The sequence below is a fragment of the Sceloporus occidentalis genome, unplaced genomic scaffold, assembly GCF_023333645.1.
Source record: "Sceloporus occidentalis isolate IW3139 unplaced genomic scaffold, rSceOcc1.0.p SCAF_3, whole genome shotgun sequence".
NCBI lineage: Eukaryota > Metazoa > Chordata > Lepidosauria > Squamata > Phrynosomatidae > Sceloporus > Sceloporus occidentalis.
The window spans coordinates 134,203,138-134,226,885 of record NW_028316983.1 but is presented as its reverse complement, the minus strand read 5'-3'; the positions used below and the strand labels follow the sequence as shown (position 1 = coordinate 134,226,885).

At 42.1% G+C, this 23,748-nt stretch overlaps 3 protein-coding genes across 4 annotated transcripts in view; 2 read left to right on the top strand and 1 right to left on the bottom strand.

The window, feature by feature from the left end:
* LOC149316845 (adenylate cyclase type 2-like) overlaps nucleotides 1-835 on the top strand; it is a 146,733-nt gene extending 145,898 nt beyond the window's left edge. Inside the window, exon 25 of the mRNA XM_089516382.1 lies at nucleotides 84-835. Within this exon, the coding sequence (XP_089372508.1) occupies nucleotides 84-236 (153 nt within the window). The 3' untranslated portion in view covers nucleotides 237-835. The remainder of the gene's footprint in view (nucleotides 1-83) is intronic.
* Nucleotides 836-4,152: 3,317 nt separating this feature from the next.
* On the top strand, nucleotides 4,153-10,236 carry CFAP90 (cilia and flagella associated protein 90). The gene is made up of 3 exons (XM_089516381.1): nucleotides 4,153-4,366; nucleotides 7,346-7,462; nucleotides 9,713-10,236. Exons 1-3 carry the CDS (start codon nucleotides 4,184-4,186, stop codon nucleotides 9,890-9,892), a joined length of 480 nt encoding a protein of 159 aa, XP_089372507.1. The 5' UTR covers nucleotides 4,153-4,183; the 3' UTR covers nucleotides 9,893-10,236.
* A 987-nt stretch (nucleotides 10,237-11,223) lies between these two features.
* LOC149316843 (FAST kinase domain-containing protein 3, mitochondrial-like) lies at nucleotides 11,224-23,703 on the bottom strand. Of its 2 annotated transcripts, XM_089516379.1 has the most exons (7): nucleotides 23,676-23,703; nucleotides 19,477-20,944; nucleotides 16,921-17,006; nucleotides 15,524-15,698; nucleotides 14,522-14,591; nucleotides 13,285-13,399; nucleotides 11,224-11,636 (listed from the first exon to the last, which is right to left on the bottom strand). In XM_089516379.1, the coding sequence occupies exons 2-7, from the start codon at nucleotides 20,915-20,917 to the stop codon at nucleotides 11,538-11,540; spliced, it is 1,986 nt and encodes a 661-aa protein (XP_089372505.1). In that variant the 5' UTR covers nucleotides 20,918-20,944; nucleotides 23,676-23,703; the 3' UTR covers nucleotides 11,224-11,537. The 2 variants fall into 2 exon arrangements, with proteins under 2 accessions (XP_089372505.1, XP_089372506.1); XM_089516380.1 differs by lacking the exon at nucleotides 23,676-23,703 and having other exon boundaries at nucleotides 19,477-23,654.
* Nucleotides 23,704-23,748: the final 45 nt, after the last annotated feature.

Here is a 23,748-nt window from a genome sequence, read left to right as displayed (position 1 = left end):
GTTTAGAAGAAAAGAGTGGGATGGAAATTTCAGGGCCATCTAGATTTACTTTAAAAACAATACAGACTTGTTTTGCATTTCAGGTCACAGAAGAAACCAGTAACATCTTACAAACACTTGGCTACATTTGTACCTGCCGAGGCATCATTAATGTTAAAGGAAAAGGAGAGCTTCAGACCTATTTTGTACATACTGAAACGACAAAGTCCCTTTCACAAGGGAATGTGGCATCCTGAAATATAACCTTGGGTGTGGGCAGTCCCACATTTTTAGAGAAAAAGTATTGCACATTTTTCTTAACCCTCTTTTGGCCCATACCATGAACATGTGTGTAATTTTCTGGTATATAGAAACATTGCTGTAGTAATGTCTACAGTCTAGTGCCACTGTCCAGCATCAAGAGATCTCAGTAATCTGTGCTATGGGCTGAGAAGACAAGCAACAACTTGCGCTGTCAACTCTGAAGTGGAAGAGAGGAACCATGACCATAATTTGAGAAATTAAGGTCTGAGACTTGGTTTAGGGGTAAGGAAAAATACAGAGAAGAACTGAGAGGGAGGAAAATATACAAAAAAATGGCAATAAAACTAAAGCTGCATGGAAAACTGTGGAAAGTATGGTAGCTCCCCAATAACATCCTCTAGTCCTGAATTTCTAATCTCGAATTCTGATCCTTCATTTACTGCAACTAGAGTGTGTTCACCAGCTATATCCCACAGCCAGCGACACAAAATGGAACCCCGGCTGACTGCCTTCACAAAGGAAGTCGTAGCTGAGCAGGACCAGTTTTGTATAAATTGTGTCTAATGTTTTGATGCCATTGTCTTTTGTAAGATTAACTCATTAAAAATTTATATGTAATTTATCGCTAAACCTTGCTTTATTAGTAGCAGTGATACTGCCACTACATTCATATAGCACCATCAAGGCATACTGAGCTTTATGGCATAAGAAAAAGACAGAACCCTTGTTCCAAGGGATTTATTTATTTATTGTATTTATACCCAATCCTTCAGCCAAAATTTCCCCCAGAGCTTCTTACAAATCTTTGATAGTTCCATGCCCTCAGGCTTACAATCTAACAAAGACACAAAACAAAAAAGGGGTGGCAGTGGTGGAGGGGATTCAGTCCCTCAGAGGCCAAAGCAATGGCAGCTTTAACTTGTGAGGAAGGGCTTTCACCAGCTGCTGGACAAAGGCACAATGGACCTGTGTTTGGCTGCTCTTCTCTCTGGAGATTATCACATGGGAACAGGATAAGGATGGGATCACTCTCCTGTCCTCATCCCAGCTTTGACTGTGATCCTGAAAAAGGCTTTCAGATCACAGTGCTACTGTCCCATGATTGAAGCGGCATTGCATTAACGCGAACTCCCGTTAATGCAAAATGCGACTTCAATAACGGGACAATGATAGGATCTGCATGACATTGTTTGAAAGTCTTTCATGCAATTGCAGTCAATCACACTTTCCAGATGGGATAATGTCCAGATAAGCACGTTGTCATATGAAATTCTTCTCGTGATTGTGTTGTGAGAACGGGAAAAGGATGGGGCGACGATGTTTTATCCGTCATCTGATAATCTCTTATCTCAGCAATGGCAGTTGAAATATGAAGGGAGCACCTCTCACCAGTTGCTAGGCCAAGGCATAACAGAATTTACAATCTAAAGTGAGCAGGGTGAGGCAAGGAGGGAAAGTGACCGACTGCAGTAATTTAAACTTTGAATTCTTTTTTATGATTTGACACTTTACACTTGTGCCTGTAAGTTGCTTCCTCATTATGGATCCTCAGTGCTGTGTAGTGCTATAACCCTTAAAATTATGTTTCACTTTAAACATAATACTAAATAAAGCTGCCAGCAGCCTGAATACAGAAATGAGGGCTGTTCAAAGGGCAGGTTTCACTTCTCTAACCCCACAACTAGAGTCATCAGGAAGCAATAAAGCAAGTTGAGCCTTCAAAAGCGAGCTGTTGCTGCGTTTTAGTACCAAAATGCTACAAAACATGCAAAAAAGTACCTGGAAGCCAATGGACCACACCATCGGAGGGAGAAATTAAAAGGAAGGCACAGCTCCACCATGCCAGCCCAGACACAAGAAGGATCCTTCCTCAGTTCCAGCTGCCATTGCCCTGACCTTGGAGGGAGAGAATAAGAAGCAGTTTCTGTTGGGCTTAATCCCCCACCCTCACTGCCATCCCTTTTCTTCTGTGCCATGTCTTTATAAGCCTGGGGACAAGGAACTGTCTAATTACTATTTTGTAAGCTACTCTGAGAGCATTTATCAGGGTATAAATACAATAAATATTTCATCTGCAAAATGTGCATGAATAAAGGATTGCAATCCCCGAGAAAAGGATTGCTGTGGAAGCAATTGCTATTTCTCTTTCAGCAACCAGAATGCCTCTGGCTTACATCAACACTCTCACCTCAACTTCCACACCAAGAAAATGTGAATTTTGAGAGTTTGAATATATTGGCATTTATTTTATCATTTTTGCATTGTATTTGGTTTCTGGTACTAATAAGAAAGGAAGCAGGAACCCTGCAGTGGACTGACACCTTCTCCCATCATTAAAACGTTTGCTGCATCCTCTTTTTACATGACTGGGCTGACCAGACCTGCAGGATCTACTCTCTTTTTTAGTAGTTTCCAGATCCACCAGCAGGAGCCTGGTGAAAAAGCCCTATGAGGAACAACTTAGGGAGCTGGGGATGTTTAGCCTAGAGAAGAGAAGGTTGAGAGGTGATATGATAGCCCTGTTTAAATACTTGAAGGGATGTCATATTGAAAAGGGAGCAAGCTTGTTTTCTGCTGCTCCAGAGAGCAGGACCCAGAACAATGGATGCAAGCTACAGATTCCACCTTGACATTAAGAGAAACATCCTGACAGTAAGGGCTGTTTGACAGTAGATCGCACTCCCTCGGAATGTGGTGGAGTCTCCCTCTTTGGAGGTCTTTAAACAGAGGCTGGATGGTCATCTGTCAGGTATGTTTTGATTGAGATTTCCTGCATGGCAGGGGGATGGCCCTTGTGGTCTCTTCCAACTCTATGATTCTAAGATATACGGGTTGAGTCTCCCCTATCTGACATGTCAAAATACTCCAGAAACCTTTTTTTTCCCATGAGTGGCTGAGATAGTGTTTCATAAGCAAATTATTAAAAATAGGCTATGTGTAAAGGAAACCTACACGAATTACATGCATGGGTCCCATCTCCAAGATATAATGTACATGCAAATATTCAAAAATCCAAAACACTTCTAGTCCCAAGAATTTTCAATAAGGGAGACTCAGCATGTACACTTAGAATTAAATAATTCTGAGCCCAGTGATTTATTTGGAAGACCAGAGATTGATCAGATCTGGCCTCTTCCCACATTTGTCCTATATTTTGAGGATTTAATCAGATATTGCTGTGCTCCTTTCAAATTTGTTGCTGCATTCACAAAGGATGAGAAATGGTGTTTGGCAGGGTAAGTAGTTTGACATGAAAACAGATTCTCTCCTCAGTTTGGTCCTCCATCCCTCCAGGTTCAATGCACAATGGGGATGGTCAGACCACAAACAGGCTTGCCATATGGTCTTCTAGTCAGTGCCCTTTCTGAGCAACTACAGCTGAGATGTGTTGGAAGCTCCGATCTGTCTCTTTGAAAGCATGAATCATTCATAGATAGGCCTCCCGGCTTAATTAATAAATAATGTTCTCATTGTTTTGAAGCCTTTCAGCTAACTTCCAGCTAAAGATAAGTCACTCCCTTTTGTAGCTGTATGCCTTGGGCTCCATCCCCACCTCCTGGAAGGTGTTGGCCCTCTCCATCACTGATACGGTGTCTCATATTTCATATTCACAAGCAAAGCATCAGCAGTCTCTGCCTGATGCAGGCATCCTTTTGTTTTGTTTTTTGGGAGGAAGGGTTTGGTCTGCAAATTCATTCACACAAATATTTTATGTGTTCAGGGAAATTGAATTTGTCAGCATTTAATGGCCCTTTTGCTCCCTCAGAAGCCACTTTCCTCAACCTTCCAGTGCCCTGTATATATTGATTGACATCATAATGGACACAAGACTGTCTCTTAGTAACCAAAGAACTCAGCAGACACAGGCTGGAAAAAAGCTGTGGTGGGAGCCCTGAAGCCGGCCAGCCAGCCAGCCAGCCAGTTCAAGCCTGGCTGGGGAATGCAAGAAGTCCAAAATGGAAAGGAATTGGGAGCCGAAGAGGAGGAGGAGGAGCTGGGAGGAATCAATGAAAAACTAATAAGGCAGCATAAGCTTCCACTCTCTGCACAATCCGCCTTCAGCTATGTCCCACCCCAGCGTAAGGATCCCCCAGAACTCAGCTATTTTCACCAAGAGAGTAAGGTGCGTTCAGAACAGTGCAATAGAAAATTTGTGGTGGGGGAGATCAGAGTCTGAACTAGTGTAATAAGGATGGAACATATCAGAAATAGATGCGGGTGTGCAAGAGATCATTTAAAACATTTCAGGAGCCAATAGCAAATTGTGACATGAGTTACTAGTTAAATATTGTAGCAGACACTCAGTATTTACATACACAGCCTTCCACTGGAATTAGATTTGGATTAGCCTATTTGGAGAATGGTAAAATCAAGAAGAGTCATATGTTTGTTTTTTCTTCTCCCTCACTAGCCATAGTTTCAATGTGCTGCTATACATTAGTCAACAGAGACCCTTTGCAACATGGTGCCTTCAAGGTACCAGAGATGCTCTTGCAAATTGCAGGTGTTCTTCAACACTTGTCTCTATAGATATGCCCCCAAAAAGAGTCTGAACAGGCAAGCAGATGTATTGATCCATACCATCAAATGTGAGATAATCATGTTATTCTGTTTTAGCATAAAGAGGCATAAAGGAATCCAGCAGCACCTTTGAGACTGAGGAAAAGACATTTCTAACACAAGTTTTCATGGACAGCATGAGCTTATGTTAGAAATGATGAAGTGGACTATTGTCCATGAAAGCATATGTTAGGAATGTCCTTTTCCCATTTAACATCAATGGTGCTACTGGGTTCCTTTATGTTTTATCCATACCAAGATTGCTACTGTAGCAGTTTTCACTTTCACCCAAATAAAGTCTTTAGTAACATTAATGTACCTTAATTACGACCATAAATGATTTGCATGATGACAGGAATAGCTCACAAGAACATACTGTTTCAGGAGAAACTTTTGTCAGTCACCTTGAAGATTACAGCAAAGTTCAAAGGAGAGGTAGCATGGTATCACTGACCCAGCTAATCCAAAGGCCATGCATTTTGACCCTTTGTGCCTCAACTCCACTATACCATTGACTATCACCACCACAATTACCAGTGATAATACTGGCAGTGATGGTATTTCTGAATTACTTTACTCACCAAGACCCCCAAAGCAATGCATAATAAAAGCACAATATAAAAACAAGCGATTTTTAAAAAAAGCAAACCAAGCCCATTTAGAAAGCTGAGGGCCTGGCAGAATAATTGCAGTTTCCACCTGCTGGATGCTCAGCAATGTTGGCACCAGCCTGACTTCCCCTGAGAGGGACTTCTAAATTCAAGGTGTGGCTACAGAGAACCCCCTGGCTCTTATACCCACCAGCTTCAGATGGTGGGATGTGGAATGCAGCCTCTGTTGATGATTTCAAATTATGGGTAGGTTCCCAAGTGAGTAGGCACACTGTAGATATCCTGGCCTTAAGCCAGGTGCACCCATCAAGCCCAGCCAGCACTGAGTTGGGAGATCTTATCTATAGGTACAGAATCAAAGAGGGCACACTGGTTGTCACCCTACCAGAGCTTCTAAAAGCATACCAAGTATTTTACTTGCCATCAACATATTACACAAACTCAGAAGCTTATTTTCCATCTCTGTTCAAATTTGCCCTGGCTGATATTTAAGTTGTATCCTGCATTTCTCCCCAAAAGTCTGAGGTGTTTTTATCATCCTTCTCCTCCCCAATGCACTGCTGAAGCCTGTTGCTTAGAGTAGGAGCAGCTCCTATAACTACTCGCAGCTGCCTGTTCATGCACTCAATCTGTCCTGAGTGTATTAATGCCTGGGCTTGACTGCCAGTTTCTCTGGGGGGTATAAAACCTCTTTTGTGATCTGGTTGTCATGGGTATGAATTGCTTCTTACCTCAGCATAGAATTTGTGCGAGGCAGAGACTCACTGTCAAAGATGTGGCTGGTTCTTTCCAGTTAGCGTGTTTCCACAGCTCTGCTCCCACTCACCTGCCCCAACACATATGTTTCTGGGCCTCATGCATTCTCAGCCTCCAAGCTCGTAGTTTATTCAACTTCCTTTCTTCCCCCTTTCTTGGAATCTTCTGACTCCTTCATCACCTTTTTCTAAGATTGGAGTCACTCAAACATTAACAATAAGCAATAAAAGAACCACTGGAAGCTTAGCATATCTGTGCTACAGACTTTTCCATCACAAAACTTCTTGACACATTACATTTTACAAATTGCTTGGCAAGAATTACATGGATACCACTTGTGCACATACCAGGGCTGAGCTCCAGAGGGCTTTCCAAAGTGCTTCATTCTGAAATCTGTGCTATGATGACGATAAGACATATCTGACCATATGCAATGTGCCTTTCACCTGGTTTAAGGTGCAAGTCATGTTGGGCATACAGTATTTTCCAGATGTCTCTAAGCCCTGGTGCTTCTTTCAGCACCACTGTGAGGCAAAATATGACCTGGCACTAACAGTCTTTGTTACAAAGGAGAATCAGGTTACAACAACTTCAGATTGTCTGACATCTTTGGGGAATCCCAAAGGACTCTGAAAATAACCAGTGCAATGGAGAAGTACGTTCTTTATGAGCCAAGCTTGGCAAAACCTACTTTGTTGGACTAACACTTGCCAAACTCTTTCAGCCAGCAGTAACTTATAAAAGATTTGCCTAGAATGCAGTGTCCTTTCCTTTCTCATTTCAGTGGACTGGCACTTCAGGTTATGGCCTTAGGGTCACCCTAAGTCGGAAATGACTTGAATGCACGCAACATTACTTACAACCCCCACTGGTGAATCTGATATGAATCATTTTCAGTTCATAGCCGTATCATTTAAGGACAACCACATATTCCCTGGGCAGGTGTTTTGCAGCTTTTGCAGTCTTTGTCATGGCCAGGTGTCATGACGACTCTGCCCATGCATGCAGGACTATAACTCTGCCATGCCCCTTTCTATTCCCTCAGGTAACATGTCAGTAGTGGAATGAATCAAACTCATATGATCAACTAGTGTCATAAGTATGCTGTTTTGTAATCCTGTCAACTAATGCCAGTTCTCTTCCCCATCCCCTCCCGTTGCCACCCTTATTTTAAGCCAGGAATTGTTTCACTGTATGACTGCATCTTTAAAAGGCCTGCTGGCTATGATCCAAAACTTCATCGGTGTGACCGAGAGCATGCAAAAAGCAGAGGACTTCATATTAATGATGAGGTAATAATTATGCTGACATGGTTGATTGTACAGTTGGATGGAAACCACAGTGCTCTCCTTTCTATTTGTAGTCTCACACATGATAAGATGAGGAATTGGGTACTTCATGATGCATTGCCCAAGACTTTGCCCTAGACTGGCAAGACTCATCTTAAAGATATACTTCTAAGCACCTTTATTTGATTTGATCAAACTAAAGACAATGATCATACCATTTAATGACTGGAATCTTTAGTTCAAATCCTGTTTAGTTCAATTTAGTTCAAAACTCAGTCAGGAATATCAAAATATTGTTTTGGTTAAATCACATTCAGTCCATCTCTCACTCTCTGCTGGAGCAATCTCTTACAACTGTTCTCAGGATGAAGTGGAGGCAGAAGTGTAAAGTGCTCAGAGGTCTCGGAAGAAAGGACAGAATACAATTATGTCAAAGAATAAGATTTGTGAGCCAGCATGGTGTAATAGTGGTTTGAGTGTTGCACCAGGACTCTGGGAGACCAGGGTCTGAATACCCACTCAAGCATAAAAATACACAGGCTGACCTTGGACAAGATATACTCTTTCAGCCTTAGAGGGAGGCAATAGAAAAAACCCTATGAATAAATTCCCCCCACTCCCACCCTAGGATAAGGTCACCATAATTCAGAAATGATGACACACAACCACAAAGAACATTTGCATTAATGGGATATGATGTCCACAGTACCCTTCCCCAACATATCTGAAAAGAGGTGATTTTCTTCTTATCAGCTTTCTTCACCGTCCACCTCTCACATCAATACATAGTGACAGGAAATAAAATGGCATGGACAAACCTAACTTTAGTATGAAGTGAAAAATCTTTGTCCTTTAAGATCTCTCTCAAAATGTTAAGGATTATTAAATTGAATTAGCCGTAATTTCATCCAATTGGAGGAAGCTACAACAGCAAGTTTAGCATCTGAGGTCTACCAGATGTTTTTCTGACAGTTGATTATTCTGCCTGGGAATCAATAGGAATTGGAGTTCAGCAACATTGTAGGACAGTTTGGCAGTGTTTAGCTATGAGGATGACTTATTTTGGGGGGCAATATTCTGAAAGCAATTATATCACCAACGCTAGCAATTGATACTGTAAATGCAGTAGCACCCTATGGCCTCATAGCTTTGGCTGAGACTTTGTGTTGCCTTCAATATGGGGTCTGGGTTATGATATTTCTGCTACCATAAATCTGCAGTGTTCCAAATATAGTTGAACTGTAGTCTCTAGACAGGTAAACTTCATAATTTCAGTCAAATATATACAGAGGTTAGGGAAAGCATGTTAAAGACTTTTAACATTTGGGATTTTGTTCAAAATTAACACTGAAGTTATAGGGCTTTGTCCTTAATGTAGATGACAGATAATACTTTATGAACAAAAACATATGAAAGTCTATATGATATAGTGCTTGCTCACACTATATTAACAGAGTCTAAAGTTCAGAGTGGTTTTAAAAGTTATTTCTCTCTACCTGGCATGGGCAGGTTTTTTGTTGCAGGTACAGTATCAGTGGGTGACATATTGTAGTAGAGCTTTCTGCAGCTCTTTAAGACAGCTTTGTAAGGCTTTTCACTCCTACTTGGGAACTTAGCTTTGCAGCCACCAAATGAAAAGACAGTAAGCCATACAGGTGTGTCCTGATATGCCAAATGATCCATGTGAAGCCATGAGCACTGCTATTGCCACAGAGTCAGTTGCAAAATGTTGTATAAACACTGGGACATATTTGGTTAACTTCCTTCTACATCCTTCTCAAAAAATCACAGTGTTTGAAGTAAAGGGGAAAATAACCATAGTAAAGTTACATTTTGGTTGAGAACTAGTCACAGAATTGTGCCCCTACACCTTTCCTCTTTGATAGACAGCTTGGGGAGAAGGTGGGATGGAGAGATTGATTCATTCTGCATCTTACCATCCAAACTTTGGGGGAGTCCACTTTCATTCAGACAACTTTACAGAAGACCCACTTCACTTTGGACAAAGCAATAGTTGGGCTTTGTACAAAGTGAAGTGGGTCTTCTATAAAGTTGTTTGAATGAAAGTGGACTGCCCCCCGAAATTACTCACTCCAGTGTACAATTCTTCCAGGCCAAATGTACACTCATGACAAGAACCCAACATGACATTAGAGCACCATATGAATGCTGAGTATCACATCTCATTGCACCAATGACTACTCTTTTTCACTTTCTTACGATGAGATGTAACCTTTCAAAATGTTCCTACAGGAAAAAGCAAGGCCTACAGCTGTCTTGTCATCTTCTGAGTATGGGCGGCGCATAGACAAGCCTGTGGAAGACATCAATCGAGACCACGTTCGCATTAACCATATAAAGGCAGAATTCTACAGGAAAAATGAAATCTCTTGCTTGATACAGAAATCCAGCAGAAACACTGAGCCAACCTAAGGTTTTTCTGCTGTGAGCAAAAAGAACTCCATTTACTACTCTCAGTTCAAATGTCAGTCGTATGCCTTTATGGCAAGGTTTTTAGCCTTTCCTACTTACTTTAACAATTATACTTGGACATTTGTGCTATTACTAGCTTGCACCAGTGTGATACTCACAGGGATGGTGTAAAATCAGAAAATAATGCTTGTAAAACAGTGATAAAAAGACATGTCTGCCTTTACCAGTCCACCCACCTTGCTTGTATACAAGTAGCTAGCTTTATCATTTCTTGTGACCTGTCAAAAATATGTAGGTTATAGCTTTGATGCATAAATGAACCAGCCACTAAATCAAGGACAAGAGTTGGCAGCACTTCTTCTTATTTAACAAGTCTTTCCCCTTAGAAATAAGAAAAATTTATCTTCCAAATTATGTCTTCAAGAACTAATGACTTACTTGTTACAAAGCAAATTTCATTAATATTTTTAGATTGCTGAAATGATGGTTGTGTGCCTTCAAGTCATTTCTAACTAATGGTGACCCTAAGGTAAACCTATCACAGGGTTTTCTTGGCCGAATTTGTCCAGAGGGGATTTGCCCTTGCCTTCCTCTGAGGATGAATGAGTGTGATTTGTCCAAGGTCATCCAGTGGATTTTCATGGCTGAGCAGGGATTTGAACCCTGGTCTCCCAGTGTCCTAGTCCAACTCAAGCCACTAGATCACAATGGCTCTACAAAAATTATACACCTAAAAATTTTAAAATATTAAAGTAAAAAAAGAAATAAATGAATTTGACTGTACACTTAAATGGATTACACTTCAGGCCTACTTGTAAAATGACTCACAAAGGCAAACAGCGCCAGCAGTACATGTAAAGGGTATGCCTAGTGACTGACGGGTGGGACAGTGTCTATCAAGCTTTACAGCTCTGGTTGTTTTCCCCCTATATTCTATGTACAGAATCTACATAGTACATTTATTTTATAGTCATCAGCCTGTAGCTGTTCAAGTAGAATAACACAAAGGTTGCTAAAGGCAAGGGGACAGATTCTGCTAATGAGAAGCCATCAAGGGCAAACTAGACAGCTGAAAAGTTTGATCGATATTTTTACAACCAGTGCGTGTACAGAGAGGGGATCTCAGGACTGCTAGAGGGTTAACTATAAATCCAATTACTCTTTTCCATCTCCCCATTATCAGCACTAGAAGAGATGTTTCCAATGGGAGAAGCTGAAACTTCTCCAACTCTCAAACTTAACAGCATGTTGGGGGTGAGGTATCACTGAGACTACAATGTGAGAGAGATCTGTAGATCCCACTCCCTGTGGTCCCTTTAAATGTTCCCCCATTAACAACAAATAGAGACACAGAACTTCAAGTAATGCATTTACAATGAACACATCCAAATCACTTTTAGTAATAAGCACTCACATACTTCTGAGGGCAGTTCTCTGTGCATTTAGGAGGGAAAAAACATACTGCTATCTCCCCTCCCTAAAATTTAATTTGTGGCAGTACAGCCATACTTTAAAAATATAATTGTATTTTACCATACATTGGCACAATTCCCATTTGTATTACTGGCAAACAGATAAAATACAATAAAACGAAACAGGAAAAAATAAACTACAGGAATCTTAGCTGTATTTGGTTTGTGTTATATTACCAGCTAAGTCTATATGAGCTAGGAAAGACTTTCTTGTGCAGATATTCCAATCTAGCACCTCTGGTGTTCAATGGCTCAAACTCAAAAAATGGAATCTGAAAGTTAAAGAAATGAACAATCCATTACTCATACAATTTTTCAGGGAGCAAATCTAATTTGATCTGTTCTCTTCTAATTTATGCTGTTCTCCTCAGTTATGGCAAACTATGGCATGCAGGCCAGAGGTGACACATGATGCCATTTCACACAGCAGGGAAGAGGAGGAACAGGTGTGTGTGCACCCGTGGCTCCTTCCCTGGACCTTTCCCGGCCTTCAGCTGTCTCTCAGAGAGAATTGGAAGCCAGGAAAAGTGAGGGGAAAGAAGGAACCACAGGCACAGGCACATGGCTCCTCCCCCCAGACCCTTCCTGGTCTTCAGCTGTCTTTCAGACACAACTGGGGACTGGGAAATGTGTGGGGGAAGAAATCCTAACCTGGAAGTCCCTGCCTCCAGAGGGCAGAAGTCCCACCCCTGGCACCAGGTAACAGCCGGTGTTGAAAAAACGCTTACTTGGGGCATGCAGCCCCGAAAAGGTTCACCATCACTGTCCTAAGTAAGGGTAGCTACTAAGCAGCAGGTCAAGCTGAATTCTGTGGAACTTACTTATTTTATGGGGAGAGGCCATAGTTTAACAGAGAAGCATATGCTTTGCATGCAGAAGATTCTAAATTTAATCTCCAGCATCTCCAGGTAGGGCTGGAAAATACTGCTGTCTGAAACCTGGGAGAACAACTATCAGGTAGTATTGACAGTGCCAGTGCTAAATGAGCTATTGGCTTGATTCAGCATTATGCAACTTTCTCCTTATTTTGTATGTGTATGTGTACACACATTCAAGTTGCCTGCCGAATTATGATGATACCATTAATTTCACAGGCTTTTCTTCAACAAGTAATATTACTTATTACTGATATGGAAAGCTGGATGGTTAAACATAATACAACTCTGTGAAGCACCCATGTACCAAATAGAAAGGACACTACAGATCGCCCTCAACACTGCTTGTTCTCTCAGCTCATAGAGAATGAAGAATAGTAGTTTGTAGCTGTTCCGACAAGAGCAGCATTGTTTTGAGCACAGATCAGGTGCCATTCTTACAATCGCCTGCTTCAGGAGAGGGAATAAGTCATTAGTTGGACTTCCAGCACGAGGAGGACCCAGCTATGTGAGAAGGGAGGTGTGATTTGAACATGCTATTTAGCTGGGCAAACCTTGGGGGGGGGGGACCACATTCTTCCTGTAGAAGATATGTTGGAGGGCTGCAACCCCCACCATTTTTCAAATGTTCCCTAGAGAACATGAGGGCAATTTCACCACATTTTTGGCCAAAAGGAGCGTGCCCCCCACATCAGTTAGTGGTGACCTGGAAATCAACTTCTGGATCACTTTCTGTTGAAAAAGGGGGCCTCTCTTGAGGCCTAGAGGCCCAAAATGTGGTATATTTCATCCCCACACCATCCCTGGTAGAAAGCATCTTGGGTAATAAAAAAAAATTCAGGAAAAAATACCCCCCCCCAGGACCCTGGGCACCATAAAAACAATTGTAGAGGTTACATGTGGCCCATGGGCCACACATTCTCCACCCCTGTGCTACTGGAACTACAATATATTACAGCATCTTGTCCTTGGAAAGATAGACCTGCCATTTTTCAGAATGGCACAGTACTTCTTTTGATTTTCAACAACTGCTTTGAAGATTTACCTGCACAACATCATAGCCAAGGAGCTGCAAGTGTCTTTGCTTAATAGCCTCTCTCCCAAGAAGATTGTGACTGTTGGCACAAAATCGCTTTTGGTCATCAATGCAGATTGCTATCCTGTCAATTAAAACACAAATATGATTAAATAGAATGAAATATTTAGAACACACTACCTTGTTCCTACTTTTTAGGCTATTACATGTCTGGGGTAATGTGGGCACCTGGTATGGTTTGGCTAGCCTTTCCCCAAGGATGAATGATGTATTACTCTAATGTAGTAACACTGGAACACAATTTGAATCCTGGAGGTAAGTCAACTCATTAATTATAAGTCTGCAACCCCATATGGATCTATTTTGCTGTTGTTCAGCATAGGGCATTTTAAAAAGGCAAGATGTGCAGCAAGCTTCTTGGATCCACAGCAGTTGCAAGCCCTTTAACATTCTTGTGCATAAAAATGTAAGAAAAGAGTTGTTCAGAATAGCAAAAATGTTGGTCCCTATTACAGGACGGGTGCACAACAGCAATTCCTAGCAGGTCTCAAGAGCATGAGCAGAAACAGGCAATCATGTAAACAGAGGGAACATGGGTTTTCTTTGGCCTATTGCTGCTGCTGTCCAAACCAGAAGTGGTTTGCTGGGGAAACTTCCACTCACATAGCTCCTTCTCCTTTACCAAAAACATTTGTAGCAGCAGTAGTATATGAAGGCTGTGGCTCCCTTCCCTCGCCAGTTGCCCTGGTAGGCTCCACCATGCTTGTTTACTCTTCTGACAGCAGTGATAGGAAAGCAGATGGAAGTGCAACCAGGAGGTGAGATAGGGGAAGAAAAATGCAGAGAAGCAGGGGAACTCTTTCAGCTAGTCTGAATGAAAGGGTTAGTGAGGAGCAGGGCAACTGAGCTGCTTTCCAGAGGTGATGCGCAGGAGGAAAGTTAGCTAGTGTGTGACAGATCTTAACATACAGTGGACCCTTGGTATCCAATCAGGTCTGGTTCTAGGAATTCCCCCCCCCCCCCCATGGATACCAAATTCATTGGATGCTCAAGTCCCATTATATAGAATGGTATAGTAAAATGGTGTCCCTTATATAAAATGACAAAATCAAGATTTGCTTTTTCCATTTTTAAAATAATATTTACAAGCCATGGATGGTTGAATCCATGGATGCAAAATCCACGGATACAGAGGGCTGACTGTACTTTGTGAAGACAAATTTGCCAACATTTTCACTTCCCTCACCTTTGATACACGTCTTCATTTCTGTTAGCTCGTAACACAAATCCTTCTTCATCAAGTTTAATCTCAATATCTGATGCAACAAAGGAACAAGTAAGAGATATTTTCTACAACTATTATTTGTTGTGTATGTTACAGCCACATCAGGATTTTTTCTGCTACCTCTGCATAACTTTGGGAGTATCTGACAGACTTCCGGATTGTACAACTATATTGAACAGAATTTATTCCGTACAGGTCAAAATATTTGTTGTTTTTAAAAAATCACATAAAACGACATTTCATGTTTTAATCAGACAAATAGTTTGAAGCTATCTCCAAAGTGATCAGTCAATATATGGATGACAATGGAAAGAAAACAGAAGTTGGGTGGGATAAAAGAGGGTTTCCACTGAACTTTAAGATTGTCTGTCCTTCAGGAAAGGGTAGAGGTGGAGAACCGCTTGTCTGTTAAAGATCACATCATCTTGAGGGATAACCTGGGGATTGTAAGGTGACAATGGTTTGTCACATCCATTTCCCTTTCTCCATTACTATGCCCTTCTCTCTCTCAATCTCCTCCGCCCCCATTTCCTCAATGTCCAATGAAGTGCTAGGAGAACAGATTCCTTTTGCCTGAGGTTTCACTGATTGCTTGCAGGGGTGTGTGTATGTACATGAGAGTCAAAATTAGGCCAAAAGCTACAGCATGGAGTATGTATGGCTGAACCTGACATTAACAAACAATACAGAGGTGTGCACCAAATGTACCTAAGACCGTATTCTTTTATGTTGGGTGGCAAAGCACTTGGTAAGTGATATAGGCTGAGAGGAAGTCGAATTATGTATCTGAGGATGTTATTACCCCTATAACTGCTGTAGTTTTGTGTTTTGTATTTTTTGTTGTAATGCAAACTTTGTCCTCTCTAAGATGAGCGCTGTACCATTTTGCACCCAAACAAAACATATGCAAAAGTATTAGCACTTACGTATAGCCCCACAAAAAATGACCAATGTTTTGCTTACCTAGAGTATAGAAGTATGGTGTTAACACATGGGAGGCAAAATATGTCCGGGATCCCAAGAGATCAACCAGGCCAACTTTCACTCTGCTGAAGAGCTGTACATCTGTCATGGACTCTAGAGAATGGCCTGGAGTGAGAAAGGATTTGACTCGGTATTTGGGAAGAAGCTTGGGACCCTATTAACAAAGAAGATAGGAAGACTGCAGGTCAATTTGCTTCCCAAGTTAAACAAATGTGGAAAAATAAACAAGCAGTAAGGACATGAGAACCAAGGAGTAGAGCAAGACTAGACAACTTCATTACAACCTAGCATTTGGATGGATGTTTGTGCAGATTAGGGATTTGTTTCCTGACTGAAAATGTTTTTCCTGTTACTTGGGTAACACGGTTGGGAAGAATAATACTGTGGCAAGAATTTCACACACTTTTCACCCAATATTCACACATTTTACTGTGTTTCAGGAAATTATTTGGCACAGAATTTTTTTCATGAGAAAGATTGCTATTTTCTATGCAAAAAATCCCTAGCAACCTTCCACAAAACCCACACATGGTTGTGTGGAAACTGTGTTTTTTGTACAAATGTAAACAATCCTCACATCCAAAAAAACCTACATGTATTTCTGCACAGAACTATTTCACAAAACGCTTATGTTTGTGTGTGTATGTGTGCACGCATGCACGTGAGAGACAGTGAGAGAAAGAGAGAGAATACCAGTCAAGAACTGCACAGAAATATTAATTTCCTTCACAGTAGGGAGAAAACAGTTAAAATGATTTGTCTTCAAGAGGATGAAATAGTCAAATATTAACATCCCTAATGCAGATACAGTGTTGAATTGAAGGAGTAATGGTGACAAAGAAATCTTAACAGGTTGGGGAACTACTATATTTAAAGTGTCTATATGATGGAAAATATTGGAGGAGGGGCTGCCAAGTTTCTCTTTTTTATTTTGCTCCCCATTGGTTCTGTTCTCAGGGATATGTGCAGGAAAGAAGGGGACATCCAAACTTCTTTTGAAAATTCCAAATTTGATTGAAAGTTTGTTCTGGCATCAGCCCTTAAAATGGATAATTTGAGCTTTGACTCTCAAGGAAGAGCATGGAACGGGACGATACCAGCACAAGAATGGGGTTTCTGCAGGTTTCTGAAGCTGAGGTTTCTGCATCCACAAAAAGAAGACAACTGAAGGACACTGATGGAGTAGGAGATTTACTACACTATAGAAGAAAGCCCATGATTTCAGCCTATGAACCATATTCATTACTACTGGTGCTAATTTTCGACACTACTAAGTAGCATTAGTAAGACTGCTGGTATAATGGAGCAATATTATCAGTGAGTAAACATGCAGAGAGTCAGACATAAGCACAAAAATACCAGCATTTGTCTCATACTTCATAAGATGGACACTCCAGTGTAACAGTTAGAAACAGCTGGGTCAGTTGAGAAAGAACCAGCTTCCTCAAGTGGGGTTCTTCAGCTGAAATACAGAGAATCACACAGACAGATGAAGATAGATTTTGTTAATTTAAAAAAAAAAATTAAAAGTATTTTGAAAGAAAATATTAAATTTAAAGCAATCCACCAAAGTTCTATGGTATCTAAGGCCCTATACAGACAGGCCAAAATAAAGCTGCTTCTGGTCACTTTGGAGGTATGGTGTTTCAATGATGCATGCATCCTAAGAGTCTGGAACCTGCACCAAAGCTACACTGCAGTCCTTAGGACTGGATCGTGGCTTTGATGTGACTTCCGGACTCTTAGGATGCATGTATCATTTAAACAGCATGCCTCCAAAGTGACTCAAAGCAGCTTTATTTTGGCCTGTCTGTATCAGGCCTAAGTTTCTATAGAGCTAACACACACACAGAGGCCTATCTTCTATTTCTCGTGAAAAGAGTGTGCCTCACAACTGCTTCGCCAGATATTTTGGTCTACACCTCCCACAACCCCTTATTACTGCCCACACTGGGTAAGGCTGCTGGGAGTTGTGGTATGAAATATCTGGAGGGCCAAAGGTTCTTCACCCCCATCATACAAAATGTCAAAGCTCCCTTTAGACTGCACATTGCAAGGGGAAAAAAAAATCAGGATTGGCAGACAAGCTGCTTTTAACAGCTGGTCACCATAATCTCCCTAAAAAAAACAGATGCCAAGTTCTGCCCCACATCGACTATGGAAACAGCATCACGGGTTCTAATAATGATACCTACAATGTTCCTCATTCAATGTCATATGTCTTCTATCCACAGTGCCCTTCTGGATCCTGTATAGGACAAACAGGATATAGCAACGCAAAAAAACCAAAGTCAAAACACTTCCATTTCCCTGGATGCTCCGTTATCGATCTCAAGGTTGCTGTTGTGGAGCAAAGACTTTAAGATAAAACAGGAAGGGAAGGCAGCTGAACTGGGATACATTCAGAAATTCCCTTCTATTAGGAGAGTTTTGAATAGAAATAGCAGCTTCTTAGCATGCACTGGTCAAGATCCTACACATGTGTAGTTTCACACATGCAATTCCATATCCCTCCACAACTTGGGAACTGTTACGACACAAGAGCTCCCTCTCCCACCACGCTGCTGTCACTGGGCAGGGCAGCCAAGGTGGAAGGAGGCAATTCAGACCATGGAGAAGCATCTGGCCACAGTGGGAGGAATAAGGGTGCACTCAAATAGAGTGTTCCCATCTTCTTCTTCTGCTCAGAGCTCAGAAGAACCAGGTCTCTGTGTTCTGAATTGGTTTCCTCCCTCCTTCTGGTAAAAAGCAGCAGCATCCTCTGCTTGACAGCTGCCAGGTATGGGTGAGTTTTGTAATGGTATACAAGTTGGCCCGCCACATTTGCGGATTTGATTAATATGTTCTCTCTAGGAATCTCTAGGTCCTCCAGTGCAACTCTGCCCGAAGTTAACCATAGTGTTATACAGGAGAACCTAGAACTTCCTAGAGAAAACACTTCTCTAGGCATTTGTAGGTCCTCCAGCATGATTCTATGATCAATGTCTGGAAGATTTTGACCATAGAGTTGCACTGGAGGACATGGATTGTAAGCCTGAGGGCAGGGAACCGTCTAATTAAAAATAATAATTGTAAGCAACTCTGATAGCCTTTAGGGCTGAAGGGTGGGGTAAAAATACCATAAAGAAAATAATAACAAAGAAAAATGGAGATTCTTAGAGAGATGTTCTCCCAGATACAAAGAGCAGTGTTTTTTTTATTTGTGGCTTTTCCACATTCATGGGGGTCCTTCACCCCTAACCCCAATGAATATGAAAGGACCATTGTAGTCCTATGTGCCCAGTTCAAAAAGGGACAGTAAGCTGTGTATAAATAACTAACAGGACACAGCCTATATGTACAAATATGCAAGTTTTCATTTTGTTGTATTGCACATTTTTCTTCTAGAAAAGTCTGCCTTTAGCAAAACCAACTTAATTATTTATTTATTTATTTATTTATTTATTTTCCTGGAAGCAATACATATATTTCTAAGTTGCATGCTTTAAGTCAATGTTTGAACATTCTTTCCTAATTGTAATTTTTGCATTCAACTCCAACTGAGTATATCTATAGGTTGACTCTGCCATTCAAATCCCCTAAAAGCAGCAGATCCTGTCTGTTCTTGGAAGCAAAGCAAGATCAGCCCTGCTTAGTACTTGGATGGGAGACCACTAATGAATACCAAGTGCTATAGACTACATTTCAGAGGAAGGAACGGGCAAAACCACCTTAGTATTCCTTGTCTAAGAAAACCCTATGAAATGCATAGGTTCATTATATGTTGACAGGCAACTTGAAGGCACATATATGTAAGTATATACACATACACACACCTCATACATTTATTTGCTTACCTATATTTGCATATACTCATCACTTGCATATACTCATCATCTTAAAGCCACTGTCATAAGGAGGCTGCAATAGAAAGAGAATCCTAATATGCTTACCTTTCAACTGCTGCAGAAAATAGGGATTGAATACTTTTGCCAGAAAATTTAGCGGATAGCGTTCAACAAGGGTGCAGGAATGAAGAAGGTTTAAGAGCACACAAGGCTGAAACTGAGCAAATCGGGTGCTAAGTATCCCTTCAAGTTTTCGGAAAAAAGATGGAGCAGAAGGTGGTAAATAATTGAGTTTCCCAAAAGGCACAACCAGTTCAGCAATTTGAGCTGTGGTAAAGGTGTCAGCATTGTAGATAAAACTTTCAGCCACCACATTGAAAATAGGTTTAGAGAGGATGCGCTTCTTGCTGCAGTACTGCATGACTTTAGCAACAGTGCTGGGACGCATAGCAAAGGCACATTTGGTAACACGTCTTTCCAGAGCATCACTAAAAAACTGATCATGGTGTCCAAAATGAATAAAAGCCTCCAGCACATTAACTAGCTCATCATCTGTGAAGTTGGGGACATGCCGTATTGAATGCTTACAAAGTTTTATCACTAAGGGAAGGGCTTGGGTTTGATCAAGAACAGTCAGAGCATTTAATACAGTACTTGTCAGTTTGGGGCTAAACTGAGGAACTTGAATTACAGTGAAATTATTAATTTTGTTTAGTAAGTCCTGGTATTTTCCTCTTTCGCCTATGCCCAGCTGCAGCACTTTGTAGACCATAGCCACTTCGTCAGCTTTCCAGTCCTCAAGGTTTGCACTTTGAATTTGGTTCATAATTTGTTCTAGCATAGCAGAGCCTGGACCTTCTAGTCTAAATAAGCTTTCTGCAAGAAGACACAAATTTGTAATATTCATCTGGCTCTTGTCTAGACGCTCCTGGCTCTCTGATACTAAGCGAACCATTAAGGTGCTCCAGGGGTCCACATGTAACTTTGCCAGGGCATTTAGTGCATTTACAAGACCAGTATCTGAAAGATTCGGAGATTGTTGTTCCAGCTGAAAGCAGAGGGACCTAAAGATTTCATCTTCTATTATCTCCTCAGGATTCTTCAGTATGTTGTCTTCCAGTTGAACATCACACAGCCGTTGAAGGGCAGCTGCTACCATGGTGTCTGATAAGCTTTCTAACGAATGTATAAGTTTGGAGATGTCTTTGAACGATGATAAATGGTTCAGTTTCTTCAAGAACATCCGCTCATCTGTCCATTTGCTATTAGATTTTAAATTGCTGCCTGCCTCTTCATGAAGCTGTACTGTTCTCATATTAGAGCTGAGATTATTTCCCAGTTCCATGTGGTAGTTTCTGCAATTGGTGTGCAGGAAACCAGTCTCTGAACATGGCATCTGCAGCTCTGAAGAACTACAGAAGCAGAACCTTGGCATCCTAACCGGCGGACTGAAGTGGGTCAAGGCTCTGCATCCATTCAATAGTTGCTTGCATGCTTGGACTCTGGAAGTATATGCCTGGAAACATCTGAAATTTGTCAAAGCCATCTCATATCAAGCTGTGAACCTCGCTCTCTGGAAGTTTTTAAAAAAAGAACAGTATCATCACAGAGTTTGCAATAACTTAAAACAAAAAGTAACTTGAGAAGAAAGAACAAGAGGTTCCATAATTAGGACTACAGTTATAATGCAGTTTTCTGATAACAGAGCAAAAGCATAGCATGAAGGCTGGCCACAGAATCAAGCCATCAGCTTCTCCTCACCTTCTTGATAGGAGTATGCTTCTAGCTCTCAAGCTAGCATGCTCAAAACTATGGTGGACAGCGGAGTCACTGAATCTGATTTCCAGCCACTGGTTATGAAACTTCTGTCCAGCTTCTGAACACCTCTTTTGTCCCTTTATATTTGGTGCTCCTTATTAGAAAGCCAGGATGGTTTGACTGTTGGACTACAGCTCCGGAGACCAGGGTTCGATTCCTAGCTCAAAAATGAAACCCACTGGATGACACCAGGCAAGCCACAGTCTCTTAGGCAAAGACGATGGCAAACTTCCTCAGGGGAAGGCAATGGCAAACCTCCTCTGAATGACTCTTGCCAAGAAAACCCCAGTTGCCTTAGGGTCACCATGACTTGAAGGCACACACAACAACAATAGCTGATTGATGTGGCAGGTTAACAGATGGTTTTTCCCAGTGTGCCAGGAACTGGCACCATATCCGTCCCCATTGCCTGCAACTTACTCTTTCTTTCCTTCCTTCCTTCCATATCCGTCCCCATTGCCTGCAACTTACTCTTTCTTTCTTTCCTTCCTTCCTTCCTTCCTTCCTTCCTTCCTTCCTTCCATATCCGTCCCCACTGCCTGCAACTTACTCTTTCTTTCCTTCCTTCCTTCCATATCCGTCCCCACTGCCTGCAACTTACTCTTTCCTTCCTTCCTTCCTTCCTTCCATATCCGTCCCCACTGCCTGCAACTTACTCTTTCCTTCCTTCCTTCCTTCCTTCCTTCCATATCCGTCCCCATTGCCTGCAACTTACTCTTCCTTCCTTCCTTCCTTCCTTCCTTCCTTCCTTCCTTCCATATCCGTCCCCATTGCCTGCAACTTACTCTTTCTTTCCTTCCTTCCTTCCTTCCATATCCGTCCCCATTGCCTGCAACTTACTCTTTCTTTCTTTCTTTCTTTCCTTCCTTCCTTCCTTCCTTCCATATCCGTCCCCACTGCCTGCAACTTACTCTTTCCTTCCTTCCTTCCTTCCATATCCGTCCCCACTGCCTGCAACTTACTCTTTCCTTCCTTCCTTCCTTCCTTCCATATCCGTCCCCACTGCCTGCAACTTACTCTTTCCTTCCTTCCTTCCTTCCTTCCTTCCTTCCTTCCTTCCATATCCGTCCCCATTGCCTGCAACTTACTCTTCCTTCCTTCCTTCCTTCCTTCCTTCCTTCCATATCCGTCCCCATTGCCTGCAACTTACTCTTTCCTTCCTTCCTTCCTTCCTTCCTTCCTTCCTTCCATATCCGTCCCCACTGCCTGCAACTTACTCTTTCTTTCCTTCCTTCCTTCCTTCCTTCCTTCCTTCCTTCCATATCCGTCCCCACTGCCTGCAACTTACTCTTTCTTTCTTTCCTTCCTTCCTTCCTTCTTTCCTTCCTTCCTTCCTTCTTTCCTTCCTTCCTTCCTTCCTTCTTTCCTTCCATATCCGTCCCCATTGCCTGCAACTTACTCTTTCTTTCCTTCCTTCCATATCCGTCCCCATTGCCTGCAACTTACTCTTTCTTTCCTTCCTTCCATATCCGTCCCCATTGCCTGCAACTTACTCTTTCTTTCTTTCATTCTTTCCTTCCTTCCTTCCTTTCTTCCTTCCTTCCTTCTTTCCTTCCTTCCTTCCATATCTGTCCCCATTGCCTGCAACTTTTTCTTTCTTTCTTTCCTTCCTTCCTTCCTTATCCGTCCCCATTGCCTGCAACTTACTCTTTCTTTCCTTCCTTCCTTCCTTCCTTCCCTCCTTCCTTCTTTCCTTCCTTCTTTCTGGAAAACTGGAGCTGAGCAGCAGCCAATGGATGGGCAATGGTCCACAAACTACTACTTTGCCTAGCACTGATCTATCTGATGTTGAAGGCCACCTAAATGGATATTGATAAAGCCCTGGCAAAGTAAACCATGCAAAAGAAGCCATAACATAAAGTCTGCCGTATTTACACAGTCTGCTGTGTATGCAGCTTTTATGACCTGGTTCCCAGCTAAGACACAGAGGGCTGGAGGCAGAGGCTGAGCACAGAATACACACCTTTCCGTCAGCTATGGGCCAACTGTGAATTCAAAGCGCAGGCAATCTGACATCTGCTTCAGTCTTATAGCAACTCTAAGGGACGCCTATCATTGGCAATGTTTTTTCAGAGGGCGCTTGCCACTGCCTTCCTCTGAGGCTGAGAGAGTGTGACTTGCCCAAGGTTCCCCCCAAGGTTTTTCCATGGCTGAGCAGGGATTCGAACCCTGGTCTCCAGAGTCATAGCCCAACGCTCAGACCACTAGACCAGGATGGCTGGAGCCCTGGGGCCTGAAACCCACCCCGTTTTCCCTGGCTCTCCCATAGAAGCAGCCCCAGGATTACTGGGTGAATGCAAACGCATTGAGGAAGTTTGGGCCTCCTGCCGCTCCATAGCCCGCCAAGACCATAGACTAAGCATATAGACTAAATGGCGCTCAAGAGGTAAACAAAAGCAACGCACACACCCAACGCAAAGGTTTCGTTGACCCCACAGCGGCCCCCTTTTCCCTCAAGCCCCTGATAGCCTAATCCAGTTTTTTACCTTTGTCTCGACCACGCAGCCGCCTTCGAGCCCCGCCCATCACACCCAGGGAGCAAATCAGGTTTCTCCCCGC